This window comes from Dipodomys merriami, unplaced genomic scaffold (genome assembly GCF_024711535.1).
Source record: "Dipodomys merriami isolate MVZ:Mamm:240054 unplaced genomic scaffold, mDipMer1.0.p SCAF_307, whole genome shotgun sequence".
Taxonomy (NCBI): domain Eukaryota; kingdom Metazoa; phylum Chordata; class Mammalia; order Rodentia; family Heteromyidae; genus Dipodomys; species Dipodomys merriami.
This window is the reverse complement of record NW_027204571.1, coordinates 38,938-60,226: the sequence shown is the minus strand read 5'-3', so window position 1 is coordinate 60,226 and position 21,289 is coordinate 38,938. Positions and strand designations below refer to the sequence as shown.

Below are 21,289 nucleotides of genomic sequence, written 5' to 3'. Positions count from 1 at the left end.
TAGTCCACTGTGAACAGAAACTCAGGCTTAAGAGAAAGGTGACACCATATGTCAAGATCACCCAAAATCAAGTCTGGGGTCAAAGCCAAGTTCTAAACCTTGCTCAGCACGTGGGAGTCTAAAGCTCTACAGCAGAGGAGACATGACCTCTGGGCTAGATTGAAGCTCTCCACAGAGACCCTGACTGTGGTTCATGTGACATCCATCGTGTCAGAAAAGGACATGCTTCTAACCCTTCTTTGTAATATTTTCTTTTTCTTTTTTTGGGGGGGTCCGGTCGTGGGGCCTGAACTCTGGGCCTGGGCACTGTCCCTCAGCTCTTCAACTCAAGGCTAGCGCTCTACCACTTGAGCCACAGCGCCACTTTCGGCTTTTTTCTTTTTGCTTATGTGGTGCTGAGGAATCGAACCCAGGGCCTCAGGCATGCAAGGCAAGCGCTCTACCACTGAGCCACCTTCCCAGCCCCCTTTGTAACATTTTCATATAACCTTCCTACCCAGCTTCTAATAGCACTGCCTTAAAAAAAAAAAAATTGTTTTTTACAGAAAGTATGTTTATAGTCAACTTCATTAAGTTGGAAGAACATGGGAGACTTCTTGGTGACAGCCTAGTTAGCACAAAGCTTTGATTTCAAACCCCAATATAAAGGAAGGGATGGAAAGAAGGAAGGACCATAAAATTGCTCAAATTCCAGTTTGGTTTGTAAGTAAAGTCCACAAGAATTTGAACCCTGGTCAATCTCCATGAACAGGAATCTGCTAATAAAAGCCAGGGTCCAGGTCATTGTCCCCCTGCAGAATCCACTGCTGGAGAAACTTGTGGATAGACACTGGTCAAAAGTACAGATGGGTGCTGGCAGCTCACGCCTGTAATTCTAGCTCCTCAGGAAGTTGAGATCTGAAGATCAAGGTTCAAAGCCAGCCTGGGCAGGAAAGTCTGTGAGACTCTTACTTCCAACAAATCACCAGAAAACCGAAGTGGCACTGTGGCTCAAGTGGTAGAGCGCTTGCCTTGAGCTAAAGAGCTCAGGATAGTGCCCAGGCCGAAAGTTCAAGCCCCATGGTCAGTAACAACACAAAAAAGGTTCAGGACAAAAGGCAGCCATGAACTTAGGGGACAAATAACATTTGTTACTAGAAAACAAAAGCATCCTTTCAAGTGCTGTGAGCTTCCTTGTGATGCTGCCCTGGTCTCCACTTGTCCCTCCTACAAGCAACCATGAGTGATTTCCACAGTGCTTCCATTCCCTATTCCTGACTTACTTTTGTTGGCATGTCTTAGGGAATGGAATTAATCCTAAAGAAGCTTAACAGGTGGAGAAAATCCTGGGCTGAACCCTCAGGGGGCTGTGTGAGGCACTTTAGGTGGTCACAGCAATACCCAAAGTAAAACTATTATCAAAAGCTGCTCTGTCTCCCGAGTCCAAGGAGCTCAGCTGAGCCCAGCCTGTCCTGTTCCTCCGGTGTGCGCTCCAGCGAAGCTGGCTTCAGAGCAGAGTCAAGTGTCCTCAACGTGCCTCTGCAAGGACACATCCCCTGCTTGGATGGCTCTTCCCTAAGTTCTAACCAAACAACATTTTGTTACTGGTGTTAAGCATTATTTTACTCATTTATTTGTAAGCCTCCTTCTCTCACGGATAGGGCCCAGGTAATTAATGGTGGGACCTCACCAAGTCACTAAAGTCATCATTTGATTAAATTTAAAGCCTTCACTTAACACTAAGAGAGCCAGGCGCCAGCAGTTCACGCCTGTAATCTTAGCTACTCAGGAGGCTGAGATCTGAGGATCAGGTTCAAAGCCAGCTGGGTCAGAAAAGTCTGTGAGACTCTGATCTCCAATAAACCACTAGAAAACCGGAAGTGGCGCTGTGGCTCAAGAGGTAGAGTGCTTGCCTTGAGCTGAAGAGCACAGGGATAGCGCCCAAGCCCAGGGTTTTCAAGCCCCACAACCACCACCACCACCAACAAAAAGCTAAGAGAGTCTCTGAACTAGACACTAGCTGCAGGTCCACCGACTGACCCTCTGGAATCTAACTATACGAACCTCACTGGTTTTCAATGCACTTTCCTAGAACCTTCAAGGGTCCTTGAATCTGCTGGTGATGAGGAAATCACGCAGGAAGAGCTCTGGGATCTCCATGTGAGTTTCCACCAAAATCATAAAACCACTCTTCTTTTTTACATGTCATAAGTAAGCATATCACCTTACAAGATGTTTTTGGTGAAAACCACTATCCCAGGCCAGCGATTCACCTGAGACCAGTGAAGCGCCAACATCTCTGTCTGATTTTTTTTTTTGTCGGTTGTGGGGTTTGAACTCAGGGCTTGGGTGCTATCCCTCAGCTCTTTAGCTCAAGGCGAGCACTCTACTACTTGAGCCACAGCGCCACTTCCGGTTTTCTGGTAGTTATTGGAGATAAGAGTCTCACGGGTTTCCCTGTCCAGGCTGGCTTTGAACAGTGATCCTCAGATCTTAGCCTGAGTAGCTAGGATTACAGGTGTGAGCCACCAGCGCCCGGCCTCTGTCTGGTTTTATTGCCTTCAGCTCAGAGAGGCTCAGCACTATCTGACTGCCTCACTAGCCCACTTCTACATCCCAACGCAGCTGTTCTCAAGTCCGCAAAGCAACTGGCCGACTCAAATTACAAACCCTCATCTACATACTTGGATGTTTTTAACAGAAAAGCACAAGGCACTAGAAAATCTGACTGAGGCCAGAAACTAACAGAACCACTTAAGGTCCCAAGACACCCAAAACACTAAATCCTTTAAATTCTTTTTAGAGGCAAATAGTTCTCTACTAATGATAAGACTATAAAGGAAAGATTCTAAAGATTCCTTTCTCCCTGTGCTCCCCCACCCGTCACCAGGCTGGCAGGCCATGCAGCGCCTCAGTAGTCATCAAACCAGACTTACTTCCTCGGCCGTGTCCTTCTCTATGCGAACGATCTTGTTTTCCCAGTAGATTCGCTGAGATTCCAGCTGGCTTGTTAATAAATACGAATACTAGAAAGAAACACAGAGAATAAACATCAAAATGTCAGCCAATGTTGTCGCTCTCTGAAATCCAATTAAAACCTGACCTTTCATGATCTACTGAAGAATAAAAGTGACAGCAGAATTTTCTTAAAGACAGTGTCTTGCTACATTGCTCACACTGGTCTAACAGCACAGGCAATCTACCTACTCTGCTGGGACCATGGCCACCAGGCTGGGTGTCTCAGCATATTACCCTTGGTGACTGTGACAATCAACAGGCACAGCCCGGGACAGAGAGTTGACAATCTAGTTGGAAGAACTGTTCATCGTATAAAAACTTATTCTAGAAAGTGGGGCTGTAGCTCAAAGTGGTAGAGTACTAGCCTTGAGCAAAAGACCTCTGGGACAGTGCCCAGGCCCTGAGTTCAAGCCCCACAAATGACAAACAAAAAAACAAAAACAGCTTTTGGGCTGGGAATGTAGCTTAGTAGTAGAGTGCTTGTCTAACATGCATGAAGCCCTGGGTTTGATTCCTCAGTACCACATAAACGAAAAGCTGGCCGTGGCGCTGTGGCTCAGCACAGAGAGGCTCAGGGACAGGGCCAGGCCCTCAGTTCAAGCCCCAGGACTGGCAAAAATGAAACAAAACAAAACAAATTTATTCTGGCCCAGCTGATTTCGAGAAAAACCACGTCATTTTAAGCATACATATAACTGGCCAGTGCCCATTTGGCTCCCGCTGCTCCATGCTTCAGGTTATTAGCACTGACCCTGGGTGGGGCTCAGTCATGGGCTGAGTTGGTTTGGCTCTGATGGCACTGGAACTTTCTTCAAGTGCAGATACTAGCTATACCTTGTGTCTCTCAGGCCTGACCCACACTGGATGTTGACAAATGCTTGCTACATTTGTCTGGTGAGGGGACAGGTGGCACCTAGAATAGGGTCCGGTGAGAGCTGAGAGGGCTTTTGACAGGAGAGAAAAGCAATCTGACTGCAGAGAACTTGGACCAAGTCAGAGCTGTGAACATTTAGGGTCTCCAGTGCTGGAGAAGTAACTGATAGCCTGGGCATTTAGGCAGGGATGGGACCTGTGGAGGGCTGTGGGCTGTACACTGAGACTGTGGTCCAAGGGGAACCCAAGGCCAAGCAGCAGTAAAATCATATCTCCATTTTGGAAAGGCCATCCAGAAGGTAGAAGGAACCTGAACATGTTGCGTGTATAGGCTACAGAGAAAGCACAATCAGGAGACTCCACTAGACTATATGCTGCATTCAAGGTTGTCTCAACCCCAGTCCTGGGGTTTCTGGGCACTGTCTCTGATCATTTTTGTTCAATGTTAGCACTCTAGCACTTGAGCCACAGCTCAGAGAACTCTGGGAGACTCTTATCTCCAATACACTACAAAAATGTCAGAAGCAGATCTGTGGCTCAAGAAGTATAGAGTTCTAGTCTTGATGCTCAGGGACAGCTGGAGCACTGGTGGCTCACAACTAATCTTAGCTATTCAGGAGGCTGAGATCTGAGGATCTCAGGCAGCCTGAGCAGGAAAGTTTATGAGACTCATCTCCAATGAACCACCAGAAAACCAGAAGTGGAGCTGTGTCTCAAAGTGTGTGACTCAAATGTGTCTCAAGAAGTAGAGTGCTAGGAACAATGCCCAGGCTCTGAGTTCTTGAGTTGCAGCCCCAGGATTGGCATGCGGGCACACGCACACATGCACACGCACACACACACACGCACACACACACACACAAAAGAAATCTAGAAAATGCCAGAGCAATGCGAATGAAAATGCTTCTGGTGAAGTAGAGACACTTCCAGGTCCTCCTCCTGTTCCCTGAGTGTACCCGCCCTGCACAGCTGCTAGGGTGCTGCCAATAGCACATTCTACTTTCCGCTTTATGGGAGCTTCGGAATTTGAACTGGAGACACCTAGGAACTTCACATCAAACAGAAGGCACAGAGAACATAAGACATACCTTCAAAGACGAAAAAGGGAATAAAAATATTTTAATCTTTCCCAACAATGTCAGACATGTAGGGTCAATGGAAAAGCAGAAGTGGAGCCACCTTTTGGTCTGGAAGGTAAGAAGCGCAGCAACAGGCACTTAGGGAGTGCTGTGAGTCATCTTACCTCTAGCTGCAAGGCATCAATTTTCTCTTCCTGGCAGGTGTCGCCCTCACACTCATACTGCACTATCTTTCCATCTGTTTTACTTGCAACAAGCCGGTGGACGTAATTATCTAAGGAGAAGAACAAGTCAACCAAACTGGACTTCTTCAAAGGAAAAAAAGGGCTCCATGAACACTGAAATCTGAGAAACTCTTTTTACAGATCTAAATTAAATAAATAGTTCTTTTTTTTTTTGTTTTTTGGGTCCGGTCGTGGGGCCTGAACTCTGGGCCTGGGCGCTGTCCCTCAGCTCTTCAGCTCAAGGCTAGCACTCTACCGCACTCTACCACTTGAGCCACAGCACCACTTCTGGCTTTTTTCTTTTTGCTTATGTGGTGCTGAGGAATCGAACCCAGAGCCTCACGCATGCAAGGCAAGCGCTCTACCACTGAGCCACTTTCCCAGCCCCTTGTAATAGTTCTTTAAAAGTGGGGTAATCATATGAAATTTTTTTTGTTCTGTTTTTGGTCAGTTGTGGGGCTTGAACTCTGGGCTTGGGTGCTGTCCCTGCACTCTTCAGCTCAAGGCGAGCGCTCTACTGCTTTAGCCACAGCACCACTTCCGGTTTTCTAGTGGTTTATTGGAGATAAGAGTCTCATGGACTTTGTTGCCCAGGCTGGCTTTGAACCGTGATCCTCAGATCTCAGCCTCCTGAGTAGCTAGGATTACAGGCGTAAGCCACCGGCGCCCGGCTTCATATGAAGTTTTTTGTTGTTGTTGTTCTTGGAGACCAGGATTCCAACAATTTTTTTTTTTTCGGTTGGTCGTGGGGCCTGAGCTCTGGGCCTGGACACTGTCCCTCAGCTCTTGAACTCAAGGTGAGCGCTCTATCACTTGAACTACAGCACCACTTCTGGCTTTTTCTGCTTATGTCGTACTAAGAAATGCAACCCAGAGCCTCATGCATGCAAGACAAGCTCTCTACCACTGAGCCACCTTCCGAGCCCCAGGATTCCAACTCGATCTGATGTTTTGTTTCTTGCCAGTCTTGGGGCTTGAACTCAGGGCCTGGGCACTGTCCCTGACCTTCTTTTGCTCAAGGCTAGCACTCTACCACTTGAATCACAGCTCCACTTCTGGCTTTTTCTGAGTATGTGGTAGTGAGGAATCGAACCCAGGGCTTCATGCTAGGCAAACACTCTACAGCTAAGCTAACTTCCTAGCCCTTGATCTGATGTTTTTGCTCACTGACACTCTACCACCTGAGCTGAACTATGCCTCCAAACCCTAATCATATGAATTTTCAGGAGCAGAGGCAAGAAAAGAAGTATAAAGCATCTTAAAAGGTGATTCAGACCATGCCTAGAAAGTAGAACCCCCAGGGGAAACATGAGAACTGTAGTTTGCAAGGTCTGTTGGGGAGGTACAGGTCAGACTGAGAGGGAAAGTTCCCACAGAACACTTACCGCCAGCATAGTCCCATACCCGGTGGTTGGTGAGCTGCATGGCATATGTGTGTTGTGTCTCCTCAAAGTGCTTGTATGCATGTCGACTCACATATCGCCCACATCCTATGTGCCCACAAATTAAGCAAATCCAAAGATTCTGTCATGGATGTAAGATCTGAATTAGTTACATAGAAGTATATGATCTTGCTCATTTGGCTTAGGAATGAAACTCAGAGTTGTTTCTATAGGAGTTTTGAAAACGTATGTTTAACTCTGAAATCTGTCTGGTCTCTAAGGAGCTCTGAGTAAACAGAAAAAAACAAAAACAAAAAACCCAAAAACACATCACTGATTTTAAAAGCCCGTCTTTTTTCTTTTGTCAGTCGTGGTGCCTGAACTCTGGGTCTGGGCGCTGTCCCTAAGTTCTTCAGCTTAAGGCTAGCGCTATACCACTTGAGCCACAGCACCACTTCTGGCCTTTTCTGCTTATGTGGTGCTGAGGAATTGAATCCAGGGTCTCATGCATGCAATGCAAGCATTCTACCACTGAGCCACTTTCCCAGCCCACCCAAGTCTTTTAAAAGGACAAAAGAAAATAAAGGCAGAGTTTATGTGGAGTAATATATTTATGTATGCATATACAGTACCTTGCCTTACTCTAGACCAAAAAATAAATAACTAAACCAGTGTCAAAAGAGATCTTAGCTACATTAACCAATAAAAATACCCTCAGCTGTTCATATTCGCTCTGCCACCCATTACTTACTTCCTGGACACCACATTCAAAACACTTATTTTCTTCTACAGGTTCTGGTGTTTGACAGTACCGGCACACAGGACACCTAACCAGGACAACAAAAGATAATGGTACAAAAGTCAAAACAGGGCATTAAGCCTCCTTTATTTTATTTTTTTTATAAGATTTTTACTATCAAAATACTGTACAGAGGGGTTGGTTACATGAGCAAGGTGATGAGTACATATCCTATCAAGCATTGTTGCATCCTCCTTTGTTTTTCCCCTCCCATCCCTTCCCTCCCACCTCCACAACTAAACCTTCCCCCCTTCCTCCTACTGTACAGTTCGTTTTCTTTCTTTTTCTTTTTCTTTTTTTTTTTGGAGTCCAGTCCTGGGGCCTGAACACTGGGCCTGGGCGCTGTCCCTCAGTTCCTCAGCTCAAGGCTAGCGCTCTACCACTTGAGTCACAGAGCCACTTCCAGCTTTTTTCTTTTTGCTTATGTGGTGCTGAGGAATCGAACTCAAGGCCTCATGCATGCAAGGCAAGCGCTCTACCACCGAGCTACCTTCCCAGCCCATAAAGTTTGTTTTCAACATAGTGTCTTGTACATCTCATTGTTACAATGGGTCAACCTGTATTCCCATTTAAGCATTTTATTTTTTCCCTTCCCCTCCCCGTATTAGAGAAGTGTATATACAAGATGCAGGGTAGGGCTGGGAAGGTGGCTCAGTGGTAGAGTGCTTGCCTTGCATGCCTGAGGCCCTGGGTTCGATTCCTCAGCACCACATAAGCAAAAAGAAAAAACCCGGAAGTGGTGCTGTAGCTCAAGTGGTAGAGTGCTAGCCTTGAGCTGAAGAGCTGAAGGACAGCGCCCAGGCCCAGAGTTCAGGCACCACGACCGGACCAAAAACAAATAAACAAACAAAAAACAAGATGCAGGGTACCAACATCAAATGCAGTGAAAACAGAGGTTATGCTGTGGGGGAGGAACACACAAAGAAACAAAAAAATCACATAGTACGTTATAAATGTTAGAAACACAATAGCAAGCAAGAAAAAAAAATATTTGTGTCCCTATCTTGGGGTTCATTTTCCTTAACATCATCTTATATGGTCATATGTACATAGCTTGTGACCTATTTTATTTGTCCTACACATATAGTAGTTTTTGCAAAAAAGGGAAACCATGGGACCTATGTTTCTTTGGGCCTGGCTTACTTTACTTAATATAATTTTTTCCAAGTCTTTCCACTTCCTAACAAATGGGTAAGCCTCTTTTTTTATGTACTATTCTTATTTTTTTTTCCTATTTTATTATCTTAATGTTTTGGTTTTTGTTTTTTTGGTCAGTCGTGGGCCTGAACTCTGGGCCTGGGCGCTGTCCCTCAGCTCTTCAGCTCAAGACTAGTGCTCTACCACTGGAGCCACAGCTCCACTTCCGGCCTTTTCTGCTTATGTGGTGCTGAGGAATGGAACCCAGGGCCTCATGCATGCAAGGCAAGCGCTCTACCACTGGGCCACCTTCCCAGCCCTATCTTAATGTTTATCATAGCTAAGGGCATGTTATCACATGTATTTGTGAGCTACTTCAAACAAATGAAATAACACAAAATTCTGATAAGGCAGAAAAAAATAAAAAAATTAATTTGTTGCACATCATTTCCTACTATTCTGACATTAGATGAACAAACAACTGAATGTTTACAAGCTAGCACTAGGACACCTATGTCCTCATTTCCAAAACATTTAAAAGATTAAATACGTATCCTGTCCTTTCTCTATTTTTCCTGAGATCTAAAATCTGTAAAGTTACCTTTTTTTTCTCTCTTAAAAGATGGATATGAAGCCAGGCAACAGTGGCTCACACCTGTAATCCTAGCTACTCAGGAGGCTGAGATCTGAGGATCACAGAGTTCAAAGCCAGCCCAGGCAACAAAGTGGTGAGACTCTTATCTCCAATAAACCACAATAAAACCGGAAGTGGCGCTGTGGCTCAAGTGGTAGAGCACTCCCAGTGAGCTGAGGAGCGCAGGGACAGCACCTAAGCCCAGAGTTCAAGCCCCAAAAAATAAAAAAAGATGGATATGAGTTGGGCACTGGTGGCTTGTGCCTGTAATCCTAGTTACTCAGGATGCTGAGATCTGAGAATCGCGGTTTAAAGCCAGCCCAGGCAGTAAAGTCCGTGAGACTTTTTTTTGGCCTGTCCTAGGGCTTGAACTCAGGGCGTGGGTACTGTCCCTGACCTTCTTTTGCTAAAGGATAGCACTCTACCATTTGAGCCACAGCACCACTTCTGGCTTTTTATGTTTATGTGACAGAGAAATCGAACCTAAGGCTTCATACATGATAGACAAGCACTCTACCACTAAGCCACATTCCCAGCCCTGTAAGACTCTTTTTTATGCCAGTCCTAGGGTTTGAACTCTGGGCCTGGGCGCTGTCCCTCAGGTTTTCAGCTCAAGGCAAGCACTCTACCACTGAGCCACAGCACCACTTCTGGTTTTTCTGATGGTTTATTGGAGATAAGAGTCTTACGGGGGGCTGGGAAGGTGGCTCAGTGGCAGAGTGCTTGCCTTGCATGCATGAGGCCCTGGGTTCGATTCCTCAGCACCACATAAGCAAAATGAAAAAAAAAAGCCGGAAGAGGCGCTGTGGCTCAAGTGGTAGAGCACTAGCCTTGAGCTGAAGAGCTGAGGGACAGCGCCCAGGCCCAGAGTTCAGGCCCCACGACCGGACCCAAAAAAAAAAAAAAAAAAAAAAAAATCTCAGACTTTCTTGCCCAGCTGTCTTCGAACCATAATCCTCAGATCTCTGACTCACGAGTAGCTAGAATTACAGGTGTGAGCCACCAGCTTCCAGCCCTAAGACTCTTTTTTTTTTTAATTGTGAAATACTGAACAGAGGGGTTACAATTACATGGGCAAAATAATGAGTACATTTCTTATCAAGCATTGTAGCCTTCTCCTTTGTTCTCCCTTCCCATCCTCCCCCTGCCCCACCCCCAGCCAATCCTCCCCTCTCCTCCTAAGACTCTTATCTCCAATCAACCACCAGAAAACTGGGAGTGGAGCTGTGGTTGAATATGGCAGAGCACTAGTCTTAAGCAAAAAGAGCTGAGGGACAGTGCCCAGGCCCTGAGTTCAAGCCCCAGTACTGATAAACAAAATAAACAATTAAAAAACAAAGACGACAATGAAACTTCCAGAAATGTTCACAACATCTTGCCTAGCCATGAACATTGCCTACAAGAAACCATAGCTTGGAGTTTTTAAGTTTTGATAATGAAATCTTTTGGTGCCAGTATTGGGCTTGAACACAGAACCTGGGCATTAACTCTTAGCTTTTTCACTCAAGGCCAAAATTCTACCCTTTGAGCCACCTTGGTTTTTGGGTGGTTAATTGGACATAAGTCTCATGGATTTTCCTGCCTGGGCAGGCTTTGAACTGCAATCCTCAGATCTCAGTCTCTTGGGACTGGCATTACAGGCATGAATCACTGGTGCTGGGTTTATAATCCTTTTCTTAGTTAAGACAAAGTAGTACTGAAGGCTGGTCATGAATATTTTTTGGCCAACAGACCAACATGACACAAAGTCTTTCTGACTCAGACCAAAAGAAAAAAGGCTGACTGAATTGACACACAGAAAAAACAAAAAACAGAAAACAAAAAACTCAAGGTATAACTAGTATTGGCTTGTTTCCCAGCTGAGTCAAGAAGATGAGAAAAGGAAGCATGCAGGAACACTAAGTTCTCACTTCGTTCTCCTGAGACAAAGCTGGAGGATCCAGATTGTCTCTTCAGCATCAAAACGAAGACAGAAGGGCCGGGGGTGTGGCTCAGTGGTGGAATAGAATAACTGCTTAGCATGTGTGAGGCCCTGGGTTCCATTCTCAATACCCAAACTAGTGGGCAGGAGAAACCGAAGACAAGCTGGAAGGGTTAACAGGAATGGCAGCTGGTCAGTGGTGAGCAGCTCTGTGCGTCAGAGGTGGAAACCAGCTCTGTGTCATTCCTTCTGTGTGTGTGGTGCCTGGGAAGGCTAGATAAGAAAACAAAACTAATTTTGAAATTGAATTCAGATTAGATCTGTGCCAGAATGATCTTTCTGGAATTTAAATCTGGTGGTGAGAATGTAAAAGGCGAAACAAACTTATTTGTAGCATACAATAGTTTATTATAGCCCATCTCATGGGTTGATTAGAATATAGTTAGCAGTTTATGAAATCGCTCCTGCCTCCCTTGCCAAAAATACTCCAATTCTGTCTTCTCTGTCTTGTGGTTTCTGTGGACTTCCACTCCTCCTCACTTTTGGACTTGAGAATAGAATCCTTTTCCTTCCCATGCATGCCCTCCTGCAATGGCCTTCCCTTGCTCCTCATCCAACTCCCACCATCCTTCAATACCACTTCTCTGTGGCACTGGCAGTTTAGGTACCATGTCTTAGATTATAAGGCTGCACACTATGAGGGGTGTGATGTCACATTTAATTGGGCATCTATCTATTTTTCTCTCTGTACATGGAAGCCGCAAGGGCCAGCACTTATACACCTTTTTTTTTTTTTTTTTGGGTCCGGTTGTGGGGCCTGAACTCTGGGCCTGGGCACTGTCCCTCAGCTCTTCAGCTCAAGGCTAGGGCTCTACCACTTGAGCCACAGCGCCACTCCTGGCTTTTTTTCTTATGTGGTGCTGAGGAATTGAACCCAGAGCCTCAGGCATGCAAGGCAAGCGCTCTACCACTGAGCCACCTTCCCAGCCCCACCGGTTGTGGGGCCTGAACTCTGGGCCTGGGCACTGTCCCTCAGCTCTTCAGCTCAAGGCAAGCACTCTACCACTTGAGCCACAGTGGCCACTTCCAGTTTTTCTGGTGGTTTATTGGAGATAAGAGTCTCATGAAGTTTCCTGCCTGGGCTGGCTTTGAACTGTGATCCTCACATCTCAGCTTCCTCCTGAGTAGCTAGGATTACAGGTGTGAGCCACCGGTGCCCGGCTACTAATACACCTTTTGAACTATGTCTCACAGTGCATGTTTTGAAGGTATAATCTAACTTGAAGTAGGAAGAATACAAAGTACAGGTGCCAATGCAGTTCTCTGCAGCACTGACTTCTACAATAAAGGCCACTTGTACGCTATACGAAGAACATGTAGCTGTGTGCCTCATACCTGTTGACTGCTAGTGTCCCTGGCCACTCCACCCAAGGCATCAAAGCCCAGGCATTGCTCTTGGGAGGAAATAACAAGTGTGATGCTGCCTTGAGAAGTCCATAAGGATCCAGTCAGCACCTCCACTAGTGTAAGAACGCAGACCTGCTTGTGAAGGGAGGACAGGAGAGAAGGAGGAGCCTCTGCTCTTCTGGGGCCAGGTTTGTGGAGTGGAACATGTGAGGTGGTTCACTTGTTCAAAAGGGCACGAGGCTGGCTATGTGGGGACAGCGCTGCACTCACGTGGTGTCGTCCCAGCGCTGCAGGCACTGGCTGTGAAAGCTGTGGTTACAGAGCGTGGTGAGGATGCCGTTCACAGACTCATCCATGCGCTCCAGACACACCGTGCATTTGGGGAGCTCGGTCAGGTCCATCACAGGGAGGCTGGCGCCCTGCAGGGAGACATCTTATATAAACCCCACTCCCCCTCGCCCCTCAGCCATCTCTCTTGTGACTCCCAACAAGGCATTCTCACACTGTCTACTCTGGGCAGACAGACTGAATGGGCAATGCGGAGTGTCATTTCCACCCACTCGCTATACTGGGCCCTGGGAACACAGGGGATGTGCCGGCTGTGCACGGCAGCTTCTTCACCCTAGGAAGGCGCTTCGGCCATAGCAGACTTAACTTACCAACCTAGAGTGGGGCCGACCCTAGCTCTGACCTGCAATGTCTATGACGATGACAGAGGCCAAAGGAATGAAAGGAGAAGTGCAAGGAGTGGGGATGGCTATCCACAGTAAATAATATCTCAACACAGTCTGTTTAGTTTCCCAGGACTGACAATGCTGACGTCATTTCTTTTTTTTTCTTTCTTTCTTTTTTTTTTTTGGCCAGTCATGGGGCCTGAACTCTGGGCCTGGGCGCTGTCCCTCAACTCTTCAGCTCAAGGCTAGCGCTCTACCACTTGAGCCACAGCGCCACTTCCAGCTTTTTCTGCTTATGTGGTGCTGAGGAATTAAACCCAGGGCTCCATGCATGCAAGGCAAGTACTCTACCACTAAGCCACCTTCCCAGCCTGCTGATGTTATTTCTTTGTGCATTTAGCACATACTTATCGAATCCTTGCTGGGTGTGCCACACAGCAACTGAGAGGAACAATGGTGAGCAAAACCAAATTTGGTGTGGGGTGACACAGTAATAGAGTAGGATTGATTGGAACATACTATAAGCATGTGGAAATGTAACAATATCCCCCTACGTATAACTAATGTGAGCTAATAAAAAAAAAAAAAAGGTAGGCGAGAACAGGTAGCTCACACCTATAATCCTAGCTACACAGGAGGCTGAGATCTGAGGATCACAGTTTGGAGTCAACCCGGGAGAAAAGTCTGTAAGACTCTTGTTTTTTGTTTTTTTTTTTTTTTTGCCAGTTGTGGGGCTGAACTCTGGGCCTGGGTGCTGTCCCTCAGCTCTTCAGTTCAAGGCTAGCGCTCTACCACTTGAGCCAAAACGCCACTTGCGGCTTTTTCTGCATATGTGGTGCTGAGGAATCGAACCCAGGGCCTCATGCATGCAAGGCAAGCACTCTACCACTGAGCCACCTTCCCAGCCCTGTAAGACTCTTATTCATCAAAAAAGCCAGAAGTAGAGCCTTGGCTTAAGTGGTAGCGAGTTAGCCTTTAGCACAAAAGCTCAGGACAGTGTCCAGGACCTGAGTTTAAGCCCTGGAACTGGGAAAAAAGGAAAAAGAAAACTTCTACTTGTTAGCAAATTACTGTCCCTTCTTGCTTTCTTCCAGCTCCCTGGTAACAACTATACACCTACTTTCTATATCTATGGTATTCCTTTCTGGACCTTTTCATGCTATCTCAGCATCCAATGTTGTACCCATAGTCTACATTTACAACCCATCACAGGCATCCTTGTACTTACGTCTTCAGATTTCAGTACTTCGGCTCTTTCCACATAGACCAGCTGGCAAACGTCATCTTCTATGGAGTTAAACTGGCGGCCATTACATGCCATATAAAAACTGTCTGCATCAGCCTGTATATACAAATGGGAAAAAGGAAAAAATTAAGACAGATATACCGAAAATATGCTTCATATTTAAGATGCATGACCTCTGCTATTCTTCTCATCCATTTAAGAAATCTATACTTAGAAGAAAAAACAATCACTAGAAGTAATATGTCCTGCAGCAAGCTGGTAAACTGACTGAACTCTGAAGGTCCATATTCTATGTCCTGACTGTTTCCTGAGCCACGAACTGCCAGAAGGTACAGGAGTGCCACACGTAGGCAGCTAACACATACTAGTCTACCAGCCATATACATTTATCTTGATCCTTTTTCCCATCCAGTCAGCACTTACAGATGAGAAAATACTTCTGCAAAGCCTGGACTCAAATCACAAATGATTTGTATGGAGAGAATTTATTTTATAAAAATGTCAGCATCTGTGTTAAAAAAACAAAAAAAAAAAAAGAAACCAAAGGACTGGTATGGGATGAAAAACCAACTCCTCTTCACTAAACCAAGTGGGAGTAGTAACATAGGGGAACTGGGTGAGGATCCCCTCAGGACAGTCTAGTAGCAGAAGCAAAACTCACAGTGAAGATCAAGAGATCTAAGACAACCAGACAACCAACCTTTAAGACACGAAGCACTGCAGGTACACCTGCAAAGACACATGCCCATTTATAAGCAAGGACTTAGAAAGCTACAGACAGATGGTTTCAGTTTTAAACTCAGTTAGCTTCTGCAGCAAAGCCACAGCTTGTCTGCATCACTCTCACATGGACAAGCCCTATCAATGGGAACAAGCTGCTTGGGGTGACTGAGGATTTTCAAAGAGACCACTGTACTGCCGTCCTCTACCAAGACATTCCAGGCTGAGCCAGGCAGGGAGTCCTGATTGGCCACTCTCACAGGGTTCTGAGTCTCAGCCACTGTAAGCTTCTTGAGTATCCAGTGAGGTAATTCCACATGGATTTAGTTATTTATATGCTCTTAACGTGACCAAGTGAGCTATGTTAAACCTCTGAGGAAGGATGAGCAGTTCTGCAGGTGAGGGGTGGAGAGGTTTTCACATGCCTGAAGGAAATAATCCATGCACTGGTTATACTACAGGGCTATGTACAGCAGGTTGCTGGAATACACATTTTTTAAAATAAGAAGAAGCAACCTACAGAGCAACGGCTTTTCACTGAGATGCTACTGGATTGACATGCCAAGGAAACCAACCCGCAAGTCAGGCTCAGATCAGCACTTCAGGCCTGCAGCACCAGCAGGCGCTGGCTATAATGCAAGGAAAGGCAAACCCCTCTGGAGCAGAGCTCTGGAGATGTTTACCAAGTGACCAAGCATCATCACGAGAAGAGAAAGGCAAGAGACCAAACCTACTCAACACCTGAAAAATCATTTTCTTGGAACAGTTGTTGATCTGCAGTAAATAAAGGTAGTGTTGTATGTGTTTGTGTGTGTGTCCTGGAGCTTGAACTTGGGGCCTGTGTGCTATCTTTGAACTTCTTTGCTCAACACTAGTACTCTGCCACTTGAGTCACAATTTTAGAGCTTTTTGGTGGTTAATTGGAGGTAAGAAGCTCATGGAGGGGCTGGGAATGTGGCTTAGTGGTAGAGTGCTTGCCTAGCATGCATGAAGCTCTGGGTTCAATTCTTCAATACCACGTACACAGAAAAAGCCAGAAGTGGCACTGTGGTTCAGGTAGTAGAGTGCTAGCCTTGAGCACAGAGAGGCTCAAGGACAGTGCCCAGGCCCTGAGTTCAAGCTCCAGTACCAGCAAAAAATAAAAGAGTCTCATGGACTTTTCTGCTTAGGCTTGTTCTGAACCACAATCCTCAGGTAACAGCCTCCTGAGTAGCTAGGATTACAGATGTGAGCCACTGGCACCTGGTCTTTATTTTTGGTTAGTCATGGGGCTTGAACTCTGGGCCTGGGCACTGTCCTTCAGCTCTTCGGCTCAAGGCTAGTGCTCTACCACTTGAGCCATAGTGCCACTTCCCATTTTCTGGTCATTAAAGTCTCATGGACTTTTCTGCCTGGGCTGACTCTGAACTGTGATTCTCAGCCTCCTAAGTATCTAGGATACATGTGTGAGTCACTGGTGCCGGGGGCACATGCACTGTCGCTGTCTTGCTGTCTTTCTTTCTCTCTCTCTCTCTATATATATATATTGTTGGTCATGGAGCTTGAACACTGTTCCTGAGCTTGAGCTCTTCAGCTCAAGGCTAGCGCTCTACCACTTGAGCCGAATGCCACTTCTGGCTTTTTCTGCTTATGTAGTGCTGAGGAATCGAACCCAGGGCCTCATGCATGCAAGGCAAGCACTCTACCACTGAGCCACCTTCCCAGCCCCTGTATTTATGTTTTAAGACATGGTCTTGCTATGTAGTTAGAGGCTTGCCTCTAAGTCCAGTTCTAGGATTATAGGCATGCACCATCATACTCAGCACAAATGTACTTAAAAAAAGACAACATCTACAAACAACTGAGGTTTCCAATTTAAAATCTCAGCATCAGAATGCAGCTTCACTTGCAGCATATTTTCTTAGCACCTACTATGTGCTAGGCGCTATGCTCAACTCTAGAAAGAGAACAAAGCACATATAGTTCCTGCTTCATCTCATGTCAAAATAGAATAAAAGCTTGAAACCAACTGTACAGGACAAATCAGTAACTTTTAATGTTTATATTACATGTAGCTAAAACTTAAAGAAACTGAACAGTTGTTTTCTCCTTGTGCCTGAACTCAGAAAAAGACAAATTAGTTATGATCTAGACTCCTTTAATGTCAGGGTCAAAGACATATTTAGCTTCTCAAAAAAGGGTACCAAAAAAAAAAGAATAAAAAAGGAAGTAGCGCTGTGGCTCAAGTGGTAGAGCACTAGCCTTAAGCTGAAAAGCTGAGGGACAGTGCTCAGGCCCAAAGTTCAAGCCCCATGACTGACCAAAAAAAAAAAAAAAAAAAAAAAAAAGGGTACAAAAAAGGAGCACATCTGGGGCATAGAAAAAAACGGGTACAAATACAATCTGATTCTAATTTCTTTTCATTTCCTCCATGTGTCCACTGATGGCGCCAATACTATCAACTCAGGAGCTATCAGTGAAGAAGAGAGCAATCAGGCTTTGAGTCACCACTGCATTTCACCCAGAGGGTTCTGTGGCTGGCTAGAAAGGTAATAGCAATGTCCCTACAGATACAACCACTTAGTGACTGGCAAGTTGTTTAATTCAGGTAATGAATATATTTGTTTTTGAAAAGTGTCACCTCTTTCCTCATTTTCTCCTGATCCCACTATCTTATTCTTATATGTGATAAGCATACATGCTCATAGGAATGGGTTAAGTAAAACCCCACTGGAGGACTGAGGAGTCTAATGTAGGAAATGAAATGGAGTGAACAGTATCAAAAAGTGTCTACAACAACACATAGACACTTTCAAAAACTAAAACAAGGACTCTAGGCATTCACACACAAACAGACTTAAGGAGGATATCCTTAGGGGAGAGAAGCAAAAGCGTAACTTCTCTGAACATTTAAAATACATTTATTAACATGGAAACATGTTGTATTTGTTATTGTTCTTTTTCCTTATTGGTCATGAGGCTTGAACTCAGGAGCTGGGTGCTGTCCCTGAGCTTCTTTGCTCAAGGTTAGTACACGACCACTTTCAGTCATAGCGCAATTTCCAGTGTTTCTGGCAGTTAATTAGAGATAAGACTCATGGACATTTGTATCCAGGCTGGCTTTGAATGGCAATCCTCAGATCTCAGCCTCCTGTGTGTAGCTAGGATTATAGGCCTGAGCCACCAGTGCAACATGTTTTTTTTGTTGTTGTTGTTGTTACTGTTGTTGGTTGTGGTGATGGTGTTTTTGATTTTTTTTTTTAGGGGGAATATAGAAAGCGAGGAAGGAAGGGTGAGTAAATACAATCATACTATTCAGTATGTACTATGTGGAAAATGACCTATAACTTATAGGCAGGGATGGGTGGGGGAAACTAGGGGAAAGCAAAGGAAGGGGTGTCATTGTCCACAAAAAGAAATGTATGTATTCATTACCTGACATCCAATCGTAACCCCTCTGGTATAACACCTTAGTAACAATTACTTAAAAATAACAACAACACAACTAAACCTAAAACATCATCTATTTACCAGTGGTTCTGGCTGTTAATTCTACTGGTTTCCAATCTGACCTGTCAAGCATCCCTAACACTCCAAGAAATGTATCTTTTTTTTTTTGGTCTGTTTGTGACTCTGGGTCTGGGCGCTGTCCCTCAGCTCTTCAGCTCAAGGATAGCGCTCTACCACTTGAGCAACAGCGCCACTTCCGGCTTTTTTCTTTTTGCTTATGTGGTGCTGAGGAATCGAACCCAGGGCCTCATGCATGCAAGGCAAGCGCTCTACCACTGAGCCATCTTCCCAGCCCTCCAAGAAATGTTAAAAAGAAAATTCCTTCTACTATCACAATTTTTTTTTAAAGGATATTTTTGTGCCAGTACTGGGGCTTGAACTCAGCTCAAGGCCTGGGTGCTTTTTTGCTCAAGGCTGGTGTTCTACCACTTGAGCCACACTTGACTTCTAGCTTTCTGCTGGTTAACTCAGATTTGTCTGCCCTCAAGGACTGGTCTGGAACTGTGAACTTCAGAGCTTAGCCTTCTTGAATAGCTAAGACTGCAGACAGGAGCCACCAGTGCCTGCCCAAAAAGGATTTTATTTTTCTAAATGTGTCAAAGAGCACCTTGTGAAAGAAGGAGTGATGGCAAATAATGTGATGGTATCAACTCCAAGTCTGGAAACTACTGCCTCACTGCACTAGAGACCATTGGATGAGAAAACTAGCCCCTGGACCCATACCTACTCGGCTGCATGGAAAGTCATGGGTACGACCTATAACTGTACTTCCACAAATTGGGAGATACAGTTACAGCAACAGTCCCTTAGAAGATATGTATGTCAAGAGCCTTAGGTGCAAAATGTCAATCACACATAGCTAATATCACACAGTTTATAAACAGTTTCTGTGGCAAAGAGATTTTTAAGATCTTAACTTTTACCTGTGCACTAAACTTTATCAGCACCATATATTGATTTGGAGTAGAGTCTCTGATGATTTTCATTTGTTCAATTACTTCATTAAATGGGGCGACAAACTTCATAAGGTCATGACTGGTCATTGTAGCAGGGACTGTGAGAATACACAGCATGGCACTGCGCCTCACATCTTCTTTTAAGGAGGTCATCTTACTAATGAGACAATAATTAGACTGTCTTCAATAGATGAGGCGTGGTTAGTTCAGATAACACTAATCAGACAACTCTTATGCCCAATAACAGGAAAAAAAAACTTGTCATATCGCACAAATCAACTTGAACAGCTTAAACTAGATGAGTGAATGTAAAATCCCTTACATATACCTGCAGTAGATTTTAAGGCAAGCTTTGAAATATTCCATATTATATATCCCCACAAGAATTTTCTGTCTTTAGTTAAAGGCTCATTGGGGTAATGAATTTGCATGAGCAAATTCACAATTTTTTTCCTCTTTTTTGTCGGTCATGAGGCTTGAACTCTGGGCCTGGCACTGTCCCTCAGCTCTTCAGCTCAAGGCTAGTGCTCTACCACTTGGGCCACAGCGCCACTTCTGGCTTTTTCTGTTTATGTGGTGCTGAGGAATAAAACTCAGGGCCTTGTGCATGCGAAGCAAGCGCTCTACCACTGAGCCACCTTCCTAGCCCTTCTCTTAATTTTTGAATCATAATCTCTTGTTGGGTAAGTTAGAAATACAACTCTAGCTAGTGACATCTCTTAAAAGGTCTAGAAGCAAAGAGACTCTAAATCTAAATCTGCAAGACAATTCTAAACCTTGAGGATATGACTAAAGGTAACAGCAACTGTTACTGGGTTAGAACAGATTAGCCACACCTCCACGAGGCAACTAGCTTTTGAAATACTGCAAGCTCACTTGAGAGCTATGAGCCAAAATGGTTGCTTGAATAGTCACTGTTTTCCCAGGAGGGACCTGGCAAACAGACAAGGACAAGGATAGCCTTTGAACATCAGCTACCAATTATCCAAGGAGCTGATATCCTAGCTTGCAGAATACCTAGCCAAATGCTTCCTTTCCTTGGGTGTCCAGAAAAGGATAAAAATAAACAATCAAAATACAACTAGTTAACTGACCTCCCTTACTTTAGTGAAGATTTGGTGGAACCTGAGACCACAATGATGCTGTGGAGCATTTCCTTTCCTTGCTTTATCACTCTTCCCTTCAATTCACTAATCAATGCCATGCCTACCTGCTTAGAGAACATTTCCTAGGCATTATCTTAAGTACATCTACATGTTTCTTCTATAAGGGAAAGGTTTGACACATTCACAAGGTCAAGGAAATGTAAAACATCTAAGAATTCCGTAATACACAATCTATGAAAGAACTGTCTCTCTGAAACTCCAACTACCCGTCCTTGTCCCCGTCCCTGGCTCCCTGCCCACCCCCCACCCCACACCCAACCAACAAGACCAAGAGAGTTTCTCTGCCCAAATGCAAAACACAAACAACACAGACCAACCCAGAAGGAGAAAAAGTTTTTCTTACTTCGTCTTGTATAGGTGCATAATACCATGAACTATTTCAACGGAAGGATTTCCACTGAAGAATGAAATCTGGTCTGGAAGCTGTTTGGATGGGGAATCAGGAGCTGTATTTAAGCATTCTTTACTTTGATCTCGGCTTCTCTGTGCAGTTGGGGATACGTCTGAAGACTTTTCTTCCATTGTATCTTTTAGCTCATCTTTCACAAATCAAAAATCAACAGATTAGAAACATGCTGAAGGACT

General features: G+C 44.9%; 1 protein-coding gene across 1 annotated transcript in view; it reads right to left on the bottom strand.

Moving 5' to 3' along the window:
- The window catches only part of LOC138840910 (BRCA1-associated protein), a 30,616-nt gene that overhangs the window by 4,727 nt on the left and 4,600 nt on the right, over positions 1-21,289 (bottom strand). The window contains exons 3-10 of the mRNA XM_070041311.1: positions 21,048-21,243; positions 19,506-19,695; positions 14,356-14,469; positions 12,724-12,872; positions 7,307-7,382; positions 6,559-6,697; positions 5,114-5,223; positions 2,916-3,005 (exon numbers count right to left, since the gene is read on the bottom strand). Coding sequence (XP_069897412.1) covers positions 2,916-3,005; positions 5,114-5,223; positions 6,559-6,697; positions 7,307-7,382; positions 12,724-12,872; positions 14,356-14,469; positions 19,506-19,695; positions 21,048-21,243 — 1,064 coding nt within the window. The remainder of the gene's footprint in view (positions 1-2,915; positions 3,006-5,113; positions 5,224-6,558; positions 6,698-7,306; positions 7,383-12,723; positions 12,873-14,355; positions 14,470-19,505; positions 19,696-21,047; positions 21,244-21,289) is intronic.